We start from the raw sequence: 17717 nt of genomic DNA on the forward strand, positions 1-17717 counted from the left end.
GCTAGTGGCCCTGAAGATGGAGAGGCAGAACAGGTGGGGGCCAACCCTGGAGTGGATGGGAAGTGATAAGATTTGATTACCTTTTGTGTCATTTGTTGATTTTACTCATTGGTCCGGTTCTTTGTATAATTCTCTGATCAATCAATCTATGTGAAAAAGGTAGTCCTTTTCCGCATCTACACAGTTATTATCTCCAAGACTGAATACAGTGTAGAATAAGGCAAATAACATTTGAACATTTTAAAATAAATTGTAATGCTTCCTTTTTAATGGGGTATAACTTTGAAAGGAATAACAAAACTGACAGGTAAAGTGACTTTCTTTGAAATAAACAGTCTGCCCCAGCCGTGGTGCAGCTGGCTGGGGCACCTGCACCGCACGCCGGCGACCCGGGTTCAATAATCAATTCCCACCCCGTGGTCCTTTCCGGATCCTACCCCAACTCTCTCTCCCGCTCGCTTCCTGTTTCTCTCTACTGTCCTGTCAAATTAAAGGCATAAACCCCCCCCCCCCAAAAAAAATATATACTTTAAAATAAGCAGTCTGCATTTAGTGAACTTGTTTACCCCTCAGCTCGTTCAAATCTGCTGTTTGGTGTGGAGTTCAGCAAATATATAGCCTAATTGCAACACCTTTGTTTGGGCACATAAAATCTTTATTACTGCCTCGAAACACAAACGTATAATAATACAGTCTATCCTACTTTGGTGGCCATCACATGTGCTTAGAATTGGTAAGGTAAACCACAGAGTTGTACTATGTTTCAATTTCACTTTCTGTTCACTATCAGAAAGAGCCGTTGACCACAGTCTGGAAAACATGCTGACATTGATAAGAGAAATTGATAGCAGTTCTTGATTCGCACCCCTACACTGGAGGCTTGCTGGATTGTCTCCAGGGTTTTTGGCATGCCTCTGCCCACACGTTCATAGTCACAGGATGGCAGATGAGGTGGTGGGCCGCTACCCTCACCTCCCTTAAACTGGCCACCACTGTAATCACGCTACAATATGGAGGCACTCAGAGAAAACACATTGGTTATAAAGAGCTTGTCTATTCGATCCCAAACCTATATTTTAATGACTACTACACCACACAGAGGTCTAGAAATGTTATGAACGAAATTCCTGGCACAAAGTTTGTTTGGTTGGTTGTCCCATTGACTATGCCATTGTTTTCACCCCATCATTCTTTATGTAGATCAGTGAGGATCGAGGCCAGAGGAGCTAGGGAGGACGTATAAAAGCCCAAATGAGAGGCACCCCTAGACTCTGACCAGGACAAAGCAGAAATAACCAACTGTTGCTGCAGCCATAGCTTCCCCCATCATGACAACCGCAGATCGGTGTCTGGATACTTGGCTACATGGAAGCAGTGGATGTCACATGAAAAGTTAGGGTTGGTTGTGGTTTAGAACAGCTGACAACGCAATAAAAGGCCACAAAGAATAATCAGTGATTGAGATCCGTGTCAGCAACTCCCTTTGACCCAAAACGTAGTTTCATTACCTTGAAGACAAATAAAACAGAAGGCAGCTGTGTAAATTTAAAATAAACTTTGTGATTTTATTGTTTTATGCTTATTCTTGCACATCATACAATCCTAAGTTTGAAAAGAAAAAAAAAAGATAACTGGAGGTGTGTCTGGGGACTGGTGTGTCAAAGGAACAGGTCACGCAGGGCCTTTTTATATTCTCTGTTGGACAGGTCATTTCACTCAGACTCAATCACAATCAGTCATAAATTGTTTTGATGTACAGAGGAGAGAAAGCAAGACTGAAATGTGTCTTGGTTAGGGTGTATGTATATATACATTATATATATATATATATATATATATATATATATATATACATATATATATGATGTTATGTAGCCAGAAGTAGCTTATGATGGGTTCCATAGCTCTACAGCTCTGGTGGAATCTAAGGTAACACAGAGGTATGAATGTTAAAATGGATGTGAACATCCATATCTAGCACAGATTTTTAAAAAAAAAACCTGTCTGGCAGAACGGGTGGCTATCAGACGAGACGGACAAACCATGTAATTAGGCTGACACTAGAAGAACAGAAGGCCGCATGAAAAGCTAAGGATAGTGGCTGTTTGCCCACTCGCCCGCCTACCACAGGGGCTAGACGTGGTCAATTCCACAGTTAAAGATAGCTTGGATAGCATAAACTCGGACAGCTCCAGTGGCTACATTCACATTACTCCTGTGCAGCCCTCTCCCTAGGAAAGCATGCCGAAGAGGGGCGAATCATATGACATCGAAGACATTAGTCCCTGTTAGAACAATACCATCCAAAACCAAAACACTGAAAGCACATCATACTTTCTTTTCTGGACTGCAACTTGGATTTTTAGATCAGGATCTATGTCTTTTTTTGAAAAGGCAAGGCAAAGCGAGCAACAGCAGTGAAAGTTATTCGCCTTCTCCCACACTATCTCCTTAACCTGTTAACTAGAGGAGAGTTTTAAGTTGATATGAAGGTTAGGGTGGGGTGGGGGTTTGTCTGATCCCTTGTTATGCTGTCTTTGCCGGGGGCAGACACGGGCAACCTCATCGCTTCCATGCCAAGTCACTGAGCCACTTAGTCCTGCCGCGCACTGAACCTTTTTTTTTAGCCGGCAGACGCGACTGAGGATAACACCCCAATCAAAGATCAGTCTAAAATAAGTCTTTGCTATCTCCTGTTTCCATAAAAGGTCATTTGGTTTAAACAACGTCAGATGGACCTCAAACCATCAAACGAAATGACATTATTATGGGTCACTCTTGCTTTTTCAGTTCTGCCTTCATTATCTGAGCAAATTGGTTGCACTGAGGTAAATGTCCTGCCACACACAATTGCTAGACAAGTACTGGAAAATAAAGGTCACATTCTCTGCTTCTCTCTGAATACTTCTCAGGCTATTTTTTTTCTAAATATGTTCTCTGACTAATAGCACACTGATCAACCAATTCTGGCGAACCCCTCTGGAACAGAATGAATGTTGTTAGTCTTAGACGGATCTTGATGGATGAGTCATTGAAAATGTGCACATCAGAAGTCACAGGGGGACAAACCTCGCAAGACAATGTTAAAGACAAACACCCACCCATTTCCAACCCACATCCCAGCCATTTGGGGAAAGAAAAAAAAAAACCCACCCCACGGAAACAGGACATGGTCATAACCTGGGAGAAAATATATAGAAAAAGGGACACCACTGGACCATTCTCCTCTCTTACGGGTAATTTGATAAACACTATACACTCACACACATTAATGTTTTTCATCTCACTGACCCCCCCACCCAATATTACCATATAACATTCTACATTAGGATACTATAAACTAAATGAATAGTAGCCAGATGGTATTTACATCGGAGAGCATAGCAGAGTCTCATTAATTTGGCCTTGTTCTGCGAGTCAGCTCCATGCACTTGAACGAATGCAGTATGCTCATCTTTTACATTCTCGTTTGTGTGTTTGTAATGGCGCACAGTCAAGCAAGGGGCTCCTTCCAAGGTAGCAGCTAGCAATGGGCTGAATCTGGTCCTGATCCAGGCCAGATGCAGTCCAGCATTAGCGGCAATCTGGGTTAACAGGATCAAACACAGCTGAGTCTGCATTGGCATGCAACTCTGTAGTTTTTTTTTTTCGTCTTTACACTACTTGGAAGTGGATGCATCTTCCTTAAAAACCTTGTTAAAGCACAGAGTACAGTACAACTGTTGAAGTGTTGAAAGAGACACAAACAGATTCATGGCTAGAATAGAAGCAGAATCACACATAAAACTAATTGTGAGTCGGTTATCATTCATTGGTCTGCTGGTGAAAATCAAACATGAAAGATTAAAGATGCTGTAGTTGTCCCTTAGTTCTACGCTTCTGCGGGTAGCGCTCAAAACAGGAGCAGAGCAATGCATCCGTTGCAGGCTACACGTCCACTGCCGCAAGTAACACACAGCCCCGCTAGTTCCTCCGTACTTGTTAGATCGGGTTTTGACTGAATGTTTCAATTTCCGCACTTTTATACTGCTGTTGTGCTCGAGATTGAAACGTTATATTCTTTTGTGCTTTGATCTGGGATCTAGTGTCTACTTCTGTCCAGGCTCCTTATAGTGGCTGAAGATATTACCAGGTCCCTCTACTCATAATCACATAATAGAATTTGTATGTATATATCTATATATATATCTATATAAACACATACACACATACATTTATATGTATGTATATTTCTTCAAATGGTTACATAATCAGATGGAAATGGTTGAATATAATTGAAAGACTAAGGACAAATCTCTTCTTTTTTTCCTGACACATGCTGCCAATCCCCCAGAACCAGCCAAATGATAATAAAAAAATAAATAGAATGCAATCACACAATTCAAGCTAACTACAATATATTAATATAGATCTTCTGAAGTCATACGCTCATTAAAACAGAAAGGTAGGGGAAGAGAAAAAAAACCCTGAACTCACTCACTCACTCACTCATTTATGTCAAGGCTCTCTCTCTCTCGCTCGCACAACACCCCCCCCCCTCCCTCCCTCCCCAAAATAACTGTCCATGCACCCCCCCATTAGTATGATGTATGATAAGTCAATATATCAAAGACAAACAGTTTTTGTAAATGCAAAGGCTGGGGATATCTGACATGGTAATGAATAATTCACTAAATGAACAAAAAAAGAAAGCAAAAAGAAGGAGAGAGAGAGAGGGGAAGGGGGTTGATGTGACAGTTGCTGGATATAGGCTTCTTGTTTGAGAGTTCTTGCGAGTGCAAGCATCATGGTAAAGCCTGGCTCTATCGTAGTAGCAAGCTCCTGCTGGCCTGTCACAACCCCCTAGCACGTACTCTTGACCCAAACCCAACTCCCGAGTCTCTGTCCATGCGCGGATCCCAGTCTCTTACATCTACTGCCGAGGGATAACATGAAAATCAACTGGCATCCCAGAATAAAAAAGGGAAAAAAAGAAAAAGGGTAAAATCTAAATGTCTTCCCTCCCCGAAGCAGACTACTGTCCACCAAACCCGACTGTGCTCTCCCTGACTCTCAAGCAAACACACACACACACACACACACTCATACACACACACACAAAATGTTCAGTCACTCACGCCTCCACACCAGGAGAGAAAGGGAGAGACCGGTGAAGGGAAGGGCTGGACCTGGGCTGTAACACTGCAAAGCCCACCCACCTTGTATCCTACCATGAATAAATGAAGCCATTTTATCAGGTATTATCTGTGCCGCCATTGCTCCAAACTTGCAGGTCAAACGTTTCGTTTGTTTTCATTTCGGTCATTTCGCTACGTCTCTCAGTCCTCATAACTTTTGGATCTTCTCGGCCACCACGATGGGGTTCTCCTTGCGGATGCGGGCGGCCGCGGCACCTCGGTAGTCGTAGGGACAGTCGTGCTTGTCAGAGTAGCGGTGGATGGCGCAGAACAGGTTGCCACAGCGACAGTCAAAGCCTGTACGAAGAGGTAGTGTCAAATATTCAACTTAAAGAAAAAACAACAAAAGTGAAATCAACCCCCCCACACACACAAAGAGTGCCAACTCAAAAATAACAACATTGTGCTCACTTATGGGGACTTGGGAACTGCACTCAAACCCACCCTCGATGGGGCAGTCAGATAGGAAGCAGAGTGACCCTCATCATTTCTCCCTGTTCTTCAAACGGATTGTGGGCTAAACAGCGAGCATCTGCCTCACTGGCTGCCTTTGAGGAGGGACCGCGCGGCGGTGGTGCGTGGCAGTGCGCTGTGCTGCGGCGGGAAGGTGCGAGTCGGCAGCGCTGCGCGAAATGCACCACTGGCCTGCAGTATGCTGCCTGACATCAGCAGCCTTTCCAGGGGAAGGGAACGGACGGCCACTCGCCAGTCCGCTCACACACAGGCGGAGAGAGGTAAGGCCGGGGGACACACGCAGGCGCTAGCTGCTCTGCGGCGAGGAAGTGTTTCCATTCGGCTGGCCAAACCGTTAATGCAGTATAGTAAATTGATAAGTGGGCACTGTTGAGGATGAGGCTGACATATTAGTATTCATGGACTTCCGTTTACTCAAGGACTCCATGCTATTTTTGCAAAGGCCTCGATAAAATCCCTTGTGGACTGATACTCAAATAGATGAGCTAGCCAAGGTCCTGCGTTGCCAGAATAGCTTACATTTTTACAAATATTTACACATTACTTCCAAGTTTTCCTACTTCTGCCTCTTATCGGATATTGAAAGGAAATCTCTTGCACACAGGTGTTTCTCCCACAAAATGATCTGTAAAAGATCCAAGACTAACTGAGAGGACAAAAGGCTGTTTAGGGAACTGTGCATATTTGCTCACCACAGAAGAATCCAGCAGCAACTGTTGCCAAGGGCAAAATGAAAAGCTTACCAGTGCAGCTTTTGGGAAGATCCCATGAACGCTTTGAAGTGGGTCATAAATAACGACGCACACCGTCTTACCTGTGAGGCCAACTTTTTTCCGGCAGGTAAAGCAGCGGTTCTTCTTCTTGTTTTTGTCCGGTGTCTGGTCACCATCAGACGAAGCCTGCGCCGCTTCTCCAGTAGGTCCTTCAATAAAAACATCAAGTCAGAAACCATCACGGGCCGACAGACTTTCTATGAAACACTTGCACTGCTCAACATAGCCAAATAATGACTTTCTACGGAGGACATTCCATTTGTAAACCACTATGCACTTGCATTATATTGAGTGCAACTGAACAAATAATAAATTAGATTCCAAATAATACATTCTGGAGCAACAAGAACACCACCAGTATTATATGGAAGCATATTTAACTCATTTGAATACCACTGAACTCAGTTCAACATCATTTAGCTGATATCTGCTTGATATATAGCAGCATCATCAGAGAGCCCTCCTATATTATCAGTGAGGAATGCAAGTGCATATGGTATCCAGAGCTGGAAGATGGGGCTGTGCAGGTGGTTAGCATATTGAGAACAGCACATGACAGCCAGAGAGATCACTTTTGACCTTCCCTCCATTACAACCAATAACTTGTTGATTCTTGTTTACTGCATAAACTGGTTGAACTAAGACTGCAGAACCTTTGTTGCATGATTGAGCTTTTTAAGCATCCGCAACTGTTCTGGGTAACAATTCAGAGTACAGAATCCACATGCGACTCACTGACCTTTGTATGGCTACTGAGGTGGATGCAAAGATAAACATGAGGAAGAGGCGTGCAGGATCTAACCTGACGATTTAGATGAGCCCTCATCTTCTTCCTCCTCCACGTCGGCTCGGTCCGAATCAGTGGCAGCAGTGTCCTGGGAGATGCTCATGGCGGTCATCTGTTGGGTTACTGGGCTGGGCGAACTACTGCCATAGAGAGATGAAGACCATTCAGTCACGGCAAACAAGAGAGTGCAACAAATTGTTTCTTCAGTGGTATTTGTTACTATGTGCAAGACAAACTTGTGGAGTAATGTTATGTGGTGTCTGATTTCGGTTGTCAGCAAGTTCAGGGATGACAAGCGAAATCTTCATACCTAGACGTCCTTTCTTCAGGCTGAGCTGGCCCTTCTGTGACAGGTGCTGGAATGTTCTCCACAGACACACCTGAAGCTCCCGGAGACCCCACCGGTGATGTAGCGGCTAGTTAGAAATACAAAAGAGCTACTATTTCACCAACAAATGCAATGATAGGAGACATACCATCTAACAGTACAATGTAGCAACATTGCTTGTATAAAGTAAATTGAAAGTAGGATGGATTAACATAGAGATTCCAGAGTTTCCAAAATCAACATGTGTGTCGGGATTTGTTTTTGGATGAACAAACAAACAAAAATTAAAACAAAACACTCTCTTGCTGACTAATGCCAGGACTGGCAGCCAGGGAGGCTACCCTCTTCTCCAGCCCCTTTTAGCAGGAACTCCCACCACCCCCTCTGGGTTCATCTCCCTCCCATCTTCCTACCTTTTTCACCTGGAGGGCTGGAACGCCCCCCTCCCTGTTGCCTCTGCAGGTGTTCCTTGTAGCAGACCGAGCACATGCCGTTGGTGCGAGGATTACCATAGAAACCACAGCCCATAGTGCAAAGCATTGGCACCTGCGTCTGATTGGTCTCCTGAGCCATGCTCTCTCTCTCTCACAAAAGGGGTAAGGGGGATGGGAGAGGACAGTCCTGAAACGGGGTTGAAGAGTTAGAAAAACTAAGCACCCACTAGCTTTACAGATGTTAACAATTGCACAGTTTGCTAAAAGAGCTTGGAGATTGGCATTGGAGCATGAGAGCAGTTCTAAATACAATGGCAAGAGCTAATATATGAAATGCAAAGAAATGTAAGGTCTGGGGGTGATTATGAGATGCCACCACAACTGGTTCAGAATGGAGCTAGTTTAGTTTCTCTGTCCACAAACAGATTTGCCAGGACATGTATCAGGATATGAAGTAGAACCTACTGATGGGAGCTACAAAGATGATAACCTTGTTTTAAAAAAATGGATACACTATCTCACTGAACACACACCAAAAAATCCTTGAGATTTTAATCATTTAACAAACCCCTGTTCACACAGGAAAATGTATGTCCTGTGTCGACAAAAGGATAGATTACAAACTGCTTTGTCCAGCATGACATTTATGTCTGAATTTGCCATGTCATAATAATACAAAAAAGTTCCGCTGTTCTCACTAACGTAAGTGGGATTTGATCTACAAAACTGATAAGACAAGCTAGGAGGGAAATTGCCCTAACGTTTTCAACAAGAAATATCACTTTGCTTGATGACAAGGATCTATTTGCCACAAAATAATAACATCGCATAACGACACCAATTGTTCAAACGTTGGGAAAACGTTTGTTCCCGTTCCCAAGATACTGACAAAAGATTCCCCAATCTGGCAGACAGACAGCCACACAGGCAAACACTCTCAAGTCCATCTCACCTACTTAACGTTAGCTACCTTACCATGTCTACCTACTGACAAGTGCATAGAACGATTCTATGCAGAGGGCGCAAGCAAACAAACAAACAAACAGACAAGTTAACGAGTTCCTTGGTCGTTAGAATTGTATCTCAATCAAGTCAACAAACAAAGGGACCTGAATTGCTATCCACCACCGTATATCGTTAACTAACATGGTTTGAAAAGCAAGGAAGAGCTTAATCAGGATCGAGATGGTTAGATATTAAACCCGAACGTTACCAGGCCAAACAAACTTTCATAACGTTACAGTTACCAGTGTGGTAACTAAGTACATGAAATGTGATCTTGAGTGGTTGCCAAATTGTTTGGTATCAACACTAACCTTTCTGGGACAACAGGGCTAACGAACATTAGCAAACTAGCATTGCTAACTAAAGCTGAAGCTGATTGGGGAACAGCTAGCTACACAAACCCCCCAGGTTTGTCCGCAATTCGGAAAAACATTTTGTCTTTGACTCGAATATTATCTGACCGAAGTGGAGAAACAAATATGACAGCAACACTTAGCCGTCAAGTACATTGCGCACAATATCCATACGACCAAAGTGATTCGAAATTCGGCGTATAGTATAGATAATCATAGGTTGAATTAGTTTTCTTTGAAGTCGCTACCCTAGCGAAATTTGACTATCGCTGGCTGTCTAACTAGGTGGCTAGCGAGGTTAGCTATCGCTAGCTGTTGTTGATAAAGAATTAGCCAGCTGGCTAGGTCGGTCGCTAACCAGGCAAGTGATGGCACGCAGACAGACGGGAATCTATCGCAGATTATATCAGCACACCCATATCAAAGTTTCCCTGCTTTATATTTTCAATCAACATTACCTGTAATACGAAGTAATCGACGACCTTGATTCTTAGAAATACACTGGTAGCTAATCAGCTCCGTCTGTGCGCGCGGCCTTCTCCCCCTACTGCTACCTCCCGTCATTCCGAACAACGACCGTGACGTCAGTCTAAAGCAACAATTCATTCTATCATACAAGTCACATTTACAAAATATAATGTGTAAAGAACAACACTGGACGATAATGTCACAGTTGTAAGTTCTACCCCAACTTAGATACAATAACTGTTTGAGCGTTGAATGTGGAGAATAACATTTTTTCAGCACATCACATCACAGTAAAAATCACAATGCACATTTGAGATCAGTAAACATTCTGGAATGGGCATGCGTTTACTCAATACAGAACACACCACCCAAAGCCATATCGATGGCTTTGACACCACCTAGCCTGGGAGCACCCAATTTGTACATGTTCCCAGGCTCCACAGCACACACCACCACAAAAAAGGGAAATCCCCTTTTTCACACAAACTCCCAATCTCAGTCAAAAAGAACAAAACAACAACAACAGCAACTATGTAGGCTAGTTTTTAATTCACATATGCTTCATGATAAAACAGTGTTCAATTGATAAACATTATGTGCAGAACACAAGGTTGCCCCGTGGATTATGTAGGCTATGCCTTTGGGAGGCTTCAGCAGGTCATATCTCGCATTTTACCATGAAGGTATAAAGAAACTGTAAGATTAACTGTACACTTCAGTCTAATGCAGTTTGTAGAGTAAACATGATGAAACATCAGAATTATAGAATAATTCTTTATTAATAATACAATGTACAATAACCTCTTATTATTTGTAAATACCAGTGGTTAATCAAAATGCGATCACTCAGGGACAGGGCCTTCTTTGTCAAGTAAAGCAAAATGCTTTGGGAGAAATTTGTAAACTGTGATGGGCTAAAGTAGGCCTATCTTGAAAGTATTTTTAATGTGGTGCTTACATTGTGTAATGGATCACACCAGACCATATTCAAATTCAATTTCAGTGACTATACTGTCAGCCCAACATTAGATTTTTTTTTTTTTTGTCTTAGAATACTTTATTGTGCTTTTTGTTAACACACTAGGCACAGACAATTCTTGAGTTAGCCTACTTAATGTAAACACACTATTTAATAGTGATCCAACAGCTCAGTTTTCAGTGCTGTTACTCTTAAAGGCACTTGGAGAGTATAGTATTGTGGTTGCAGTCTCTGTGGCTCAGTCTTCAGCCCTGACTTGGGGGGGCTGGCTGTACTGCGGCATCTGGTTTCTCAGTGTTCTGGGGTGCAAAGGGCCCCACCAGCCAGTTCAGAGGGGTGTTGTGAAGCAGATACTCTACCACTCCATCCAAAGACTGACGCACCTGAAACAAAAGGAAGAAAAGTAGTTATTTAAGGCTAAGGGGATTTAGTGCTCAGGCTAAAACCATTATACCGGTCCCAAGCAATCCCCGCATCTGACTAGAGCAGTGTAAACCAGTGTAAAAAAGAGGACCCTTTACTATAATAGACATTTTCTTGACATTGTCAGCATATACCTATACAAATACAATACATAGCTGAAATACATGATAGCTAATATAGGGCTGATAGACAGGAAATTATCTGTGCCTGAACTGAAATGATCAAATACATTCAAAGACCATATAGAATAGCCTTTCTTGACGTGGTACATGGCCGGGCTCAAGCCTGAATTCAGGCATCACGCCTGAACTCTATCAGGCCTGCTAATAGCACACATATGCAATGGCTGAGCTGCTGTCAGCCCATGGGCCGAGTGGACGCCTGGTCCGGGCACCTGTGTTATCTGGTTGCGTGTCTGCTGCAGGAGTTGTGGCGTGAGGGTGCTGGCGCTGCCCAGGGAGCGCTGGAGCTCCTCTGCGGTGCGGCGGGCGTTGAGCAGCTGCTCCTGCACGGTGCTGGGGAGACCCTGTGCACTGGACACCACTGTGGAGCAGGCCGTTCGCAGCTGCCCTGTCAGGTCCCGCGCCATGGATAGGGTCCAGCTATCTAACTGCTACAGGAGCACACATGCACATACACATTTGAGTTTAGGAACTGAATAGAAAAGATGTTGTTACTTGGGGGCAAATAATAGCACTATCCACATAGAGGAAGATATTTATCTTGGGGGAACAATGATAGTGAACAAGGATTTTTGAGTAAATAAGGGGGGCTATCATTGAGATAATTTCTAACATATTGGAAATAATGGAGCACATGGTACCGCTCCATGGTCGTTGGTCCCATCCACTTCCATGCTTTGCTCCCCCTGCGTTCCTTGGCCCTCTCCTCCCTGTGGCTGGCCCTGCTGCTGCTGCTGCTGGCTTTGCTGCCACTCTTTCCAGCGCTGCATCAGCTGCTCTGGAGCGCCCCCTAGCTGCTGGTTGGCGGTGGTCAGAGTAGTGCGGGCGTTCTCTAACAGGTCCAGCGTGCTGCTGATCTGCGTCACGGCCGTGTGGGTGGCATCACGGGCGTTTCGGGCACGCACCAGCGACTGCTCCAATGCACGCTCACGCACCTTGGCAGAGAGTTTGCCCAGGCGGACGAAATAGCTGGGACTGGAGTCGGAATTGGAAGCAGAACCTGCTGGACTGGAGCTCACCATGGCTGCTGCCTCTTCACTAGGGACCGGTTCAGACAGTGCAGCTGATGAGAGGCGTTAAGAACAAAACCATGAATGATTAGGGGTACACAGAGGTGGAAATATGAAGGCCATATGTGGACAGAAACACAATTAATTGTGAGTCGTATTTATTTATGAGATTTATACTAAAAGCCCACTATTTCTGATCATAACCCTATGGCTTGATTGAAACAAATGATCGAAGTAAATTACATATTATGTATGTAAATTATGCTTTCGATATTTCATCCAAATTGGTAAACTGAAATGTTCATAATCATTGTGACGCTTAATTGATGCTGAATTAACATATGTGTATTCATGCAGATTGGTGCAGTAGCTGGAAGAGTTTGTTGAGTTGCTCACCCAGTTCTTTCTCGCTCATTGGCAGGTAGTGGTCTACCCAGCTCTCGGAGTGGCTCAGGGCCATGTTGACCCCACTGCTGACCATTTGGCTTACGGTGTTTATGCGCTCATTCACAGCTGCACGGGTCATCTCCACTCCCCCCATGACTGCCCCAATCATGGCATCTTTGGCTCCAGTGACAGAACTGTACATGTCTGACACAACCTTAAAGGAACACAATGGAAGAGTTGATGTGAATGCCCCTTGGTGTCAATATTCAACACCATTTAGTGCTAAGACCATAGCCAATTAGTCATAAACTGACTAAAAGGGTCAGGATCCTATCCAATCAACAATCTTTAGCCTACATAGTGTAAAATCCAGGTGAACAATGGCAATGACTTAATCATCTGCATTATCAGTCAATGCAGAATCAGAATGAGTTATTTTAGCAGTTACTAAAACAGTAAAAAAAAAGAAGCGCATTGTGTTTCTTTAAAAACAACAAGAAAAAAAATGTGCAAAACATCTCTAATGGCATAATGCTGTAGTGCTATTTGATTTGTACACCCAACAACACATAAATGTGTCAAAGTGTACACACAGCAAATACTGGTGGTAGGGACTTAATGATGCTACTTAACTTGCTACACAGAGGAGGGAGATAGAGGTGTGTCTATTTACTTCATGGGACAAATATTGAACTCTCTTACCTTATCTGCAGGCTGCTGCAATATTGGGAGCTTCTGCTCCACCTTATCCAGTCCCAGCATGGCATATTCATTCACAGCAGTAACTGAAATAGAAAAGCCATTAAAGCGTTTACTATGGAGGGAAAGAGCTAGGCAAAAAAGGGAGATTTTGTTTGTTTGGATTTATTAATACTTAATTATGTGCAAGATATTTTGGAAGCGTTTCAGAACAGCAGCGTAAACACAGGAAATAACTGGATAATGAGATCCCCATGCTCTATGTGCCAACAATAGAGTGCAAGCATGTGATCAAGGAAATGCTAAAGACCTTTCCCATTTTGGCTAATTAGGTAGCAGAAAGGCCTAAATCCTCTTCTTGCTATGCTGAAAACCCTGCAGGCACTCTGTGAAATGGCCAAGAAAACATTGTGGCACGTAAAAAATAGCTTGACCTTTGAGAGTAACCTTATGTTACTTAGTTTGATTTAATTAGAATGTATTTCACACAATTAACAATCATAATGTTTTGCAGCTATTACAAATATCCATAGCCATAGCCCAGCCAAAAGAAAACCTTTGATTAGAGTAAAAAATTGTGATGCCAAACAGCTAATGCCTACTGGTAATCCGAAAGCAAGATGGCAAAAACAGGGTCACTACTTCAAAAACAAGAGCATGAAGTAGAGCTGCAATAATTAATCAGCTTAACGGATTAACCTAGTTGTCATCTATTAAACTCTCCAACTATTTCGATAATTGTCTGAATTCAACTCCTTAAATTTGACAATTTTCTGTTTTGTTATATCTCTGCGGAAGTATGTTACATATTGTTGGGACATGGACACAAAACAGGACAGTTGAGAAGGTCATCTTGGGTTTTGAGAGGCAACTTTTTTCCTACCATTTTATAGACCAAATAACTAATTGATTGATCAAGATCATAGTGGACAGATTAATGGATGATGAAAATAATCATTAGTCTGACGCCAGTGTAAGGCGCTGTGGACTCACTCTGAGGCTCCAGGCGGTCCAGTATGGGCTTGGAGCCAGTGGTGGCGGCCGCTGCTAGGGTGCTAACCCCGCTTTCGGCCACATTCATCACCCCCTTCAGCAGGGGCACACTCTCCTTAGTGGTGCTGTAGGCGCTCGACAGCATCTGATAGGTCGAGCTTAACAGAGGCAGGTTGCCCACACGAGACACCACACTCTGAGAGACACAGAGAGAGAGAGAGAAAGAAACATACACACACACACACACACACACATTACAGAAACGAACATATGGCATACTTTATACTGCTGATATAACATCATAATTGAAATGTCTGATTGGCTTGACTTATGGACAACTCAAGCATTAACTTGTCAGGTGTGTTTTACAAGTAATCCACAGCAAAATGTTCATTACATGTACATTACAGTTAACCATGTACACATTCAATGAAACATGGCAGCTAACCTGGCAATCCACTTTTCAAATAAAGGCACGACAAATGTTGGATGCATAGGATGACCGATCACCTCACCTGAGGGTCTTGAGCTGGCTGTGAATCCTGAGCTTGCTGTGCATTTGGCTGGGGTTCAGTTTCTTTAGTGTCTGCCATTTTGTCTTGATTTCTATGAGGTGAAACAGAAACATACATTTTTTTCCCCAATTCATGATCACAAAAGAAAAGACATTTCCTTTGCTGATGCGTTCTGATGGAGACTTCATACTGCTGTAGACAGGATCAAAGTGTGAGGATTACACAGTCAGATATCAAACTAAAGACATGCCACTGTGGCTATGTGATCTTACAAAGTTCATTTTTCATAATCTATAAGTTATGACTATAAGATTGACAAACATGATTACTCTCATCATAATTATAAACACAGATAAACAGAGACTGTGTCTGTCGGCCTTTGGTCAAACTATGTGAGTTGTCTAAGATAATGGTTAAGATAACAAGATAACAGATTTCAACATAGATTAAACAGCCCTCTCATTTTAGTCACAGAAAAATAAGCATTGGCAAGAACATGCTGACTACCCTCTTTGGAATCACCTAATGATGTGGCAAGAGCTGCCCTCTACAGACAAACTGAAGAACTTTTAGCAAAACCTCTACCTGATGAGACACTCTTTACTACCACATACCAATGCATTACATAGAGAGCAACCAAAGAAAGTGTGTCAAAGGCCATCATCTTCCCCCTGACTACTCATACAATGGACTGTAGCCTATTAAATGCGAGTGTAACAGTTTGTGAAGCAACAGAACGTGACCTGGCACAATGGGTGTGTTGCCAGAATTGTTCAAAATGGAGCTATAGCCTAGCCTACCCTACCCTGTGAAAAAGATTTCCTCTGGAATAACGTGAATCAGCTCACATTTCACATGACCAAAACAGTAGCAGCTTACTCCATCATCAACTCAAGTTTAACGCTAAGTCAATTTAGCGGTCAAAGGTAAGTCTTCTTCGTTTTAAGTTACAAATAGCCGAGATCAAGTCAACGAACATTCATTCTTACTTATGATGATGTGTGTGAGAGTTTGTCCAGATTTGACAACTTTCTACGCAGGCTATTGCGTCAAAAGCTTTCGCAATCTCACTTCAAGAAACCAGGGCAAATTCCATCGAGACTAGATCTGTTTGGCCGTCATTATACAGTAATATCTTACAGATTCAATATGTAAAGAACCAAAGAACAACAGGGATCATGTTGATCGGAAAACAAAGTCGTCCACTGACCTGCGCGTCCGTGCGTGGAACTGTCAAGTCGCTGTCCTCTGTTGACCTGTCAGAGACTAGTGTTCGAATGGCTGGACACAAGCGGGCAGAGGCGGAGAACTGAACAGGGAACCAATCATTTCAAGTCTAACGAGTTAATTGTAGGCCACTATACCGGAAGTATCACGTGGCTTCCAGTGGATTTGTGTTCAAGGCCTGTACATTACATCATTACTTTGATTACCACTTACAGGTTGTCTTTGATTAACACTTGTCTGCCCCTAGGACTGGAACAGGCTCCATTTCAGGTTTTGTGTAAATTGAGAACAGACCCGGCTGCAGAGAGCAGTGATAAAGGGGGCATTTGAGATTTTCAGGGGGGCACTCTCAATCGTAAAAGGCTACAGTTAGGATTAGGCCAAGTAAAACTGAGGGGGCACCTTTTTTGTTTGAGGGTGCACCGCCCCCTTTTGCCCCCCCCCTGGAGCCGGGTCTGATTGAGAATAGCCTGATAATGAGTGACTACATGTAAGTACTAGGGTGTAGAGTAGGCCCTATGTTTCTAATAACTTCATGTTGAAATTCAGAATGCTTAATCAGAACCAGAATGTTTTATTGTCATTAATTCAAGGTTTTGCACAAGTTTTTGCACCCAAAACACATAATGCACACCTGCCACCTAGGCCCATTACACCTCTGTCCAGAATGTAGGCCTATAAAATAATAAGAGCATCAGGTCAACATGCTCTGTGTCCCAAGTTTATTGCCCATTAATATGAAATGGGAGCACCGTGTCAGGTTATGAAATATTGCACACAGCCTAGTCCAGGTATTTACAGCATGGTGTGATCTAAAGATGAATAGGTTTAGTCCTGAGATAAGAGGGAGGTCATGTTTAGTTCACTTCAGTGATGGCTTTTTGGGAAAAGCTGTTTGTCAATTTGTCTGTGAGTGCCCCGTACACTTTTTAGAAAAGGGTCAGTTTCATCTTTGAGGATGCTGCCTGTTTTTCTCCAGTGTCCTTTTTTTTTAATTTATTTTTTTGGCCGGTCATGATGGTGACATTTTCAGCACAGGTGGCCTAAGTCTCTCTACATCTTGATTGAAAAACGAAACAAATATCCTACAATATTGATATATGGGCCTATGGCTTTTTTAACCTCAAGAGGGCAGTCTTTGTCTACAAATGGCCTTGCATTTATTATGACCAAAACATATGCGACATAGGCCTATTCGTTTTTCTTGACTTTAAGTACAGTAAAAGGTTTAAGATTGATTCCATGCACACAAAAGGTTTAGGCCTATATGGATAGGTGCAAATGCACTTGACCTTACATTTGGTTCAGAGCAGGAGCCCTAGTGGACATTCCTGCTGTTGCCAGCAGGCCAATTGCCCACTTGTGGCATTTTGTTGTGTGATAAAAACATATTGTTCTGAAGAGTCCAAGGCACATCTATGAAATAGGCCTAATTAGGCTATGTCACACCTGTCAGGTGATTTATTTATTTATTTATTTATCTATACCATTTTTTAAAAATCA

At 43.0% G+C, this 17717-nt stretch overlaps 2 protein-coding genes across 4 annotated transcripts; both read right to left on the reverse strand.

Annotated features, from left to right (window-relative positions):
- Window positions 1-4568: 4568 nt before the first annotated feature.
- Window positions 4569-9902, reverse strand: zgc:77486 (uncharacterized protein LOC405808 homolog). Of its 2 annotated transcripts, none has more exons than XM_062515603.1 (6): window positions 9790-9902; window positions 7953-8160; window positions 7522-7627; window positions 7227-7348; window positions 6466-6573; window positions 4569-5474 (listed from the first exon to the last, which is right to left on the reverse strand). In XM_062515603.1, the coding sequence occupies exons 2-6, from the start codon at window positions 8110-8112 to the stop codon at window positions 5326-5328; spliced, it is 645 nt and encodes a 214-aa protein (XP_062371587.1). In that variant the 5' UTR covers window positions 8113-8160; window positions 9790-9902; the 3' UTR covers window positions 4569-5325. The 2 variants fall into 2 exon arrangements, with proteins under 2 accessions (XP_062371587.1, XP_062371586.1); XM_062515602.1 differs by having other exon boundaries at window positions 7227-7351.
- A 424-nt stretch (window positions 9903-10326) lies between these two features.
- On the reverse strand, window positions 10327-16329 carry plin3 (perilipin 3). 2 transcript variants are annotated; one of them, XM_062515604.1, is made up of 8 exons: window positions 16198-16329; window positions 14988-15078; window positions 14473-14668; window positions 13483-13565; window positions 12790-12994; window positions 12025-12446; window positions 11596-11814; window positions 10327-11161 (listed from the first exon to the last, which is right to left on the reverse strand). In XM_062515604.1, the coding sequence occupies exons 2-8, from the start codon at window positions 15063-15065 to the stop codon at window positions 11024-11026; spliced, it is 1341 nt and encodes a 446-aa protein (XP_062371588.1). In that variant the 5' UTR covers window positions 15066-15078; window positions 16198-16329; the 3' UTR covers window positions 10327-11023. The 2 variants fall into 2 exon arrangements, with proteins under 2 accessions (XP_062371588.1, XP_062371589.1); XM_062515605.1 differs by lacking the exon at window positions 16198-16329 and adding an exon at window positions 15977-16163.
- Between the last annotated feature and the right edge of the window lie 1388 nt (window positions 16330-17717).

Source organism: Sardina pilchardus, chromosome 15 (assembly GCF_963854185.1).
Source record: "Sardina pilchardus chromosome 15, fSarPil1.1, whole genome shotgun sequence".
In the NCBI taxonomy this organism is placed as follows: Eukaryota; Metazoa; Chordata; class Actinopteri; order Clupeiformes; family Clupeidae; genus Sardina; species Sardina pilchardus.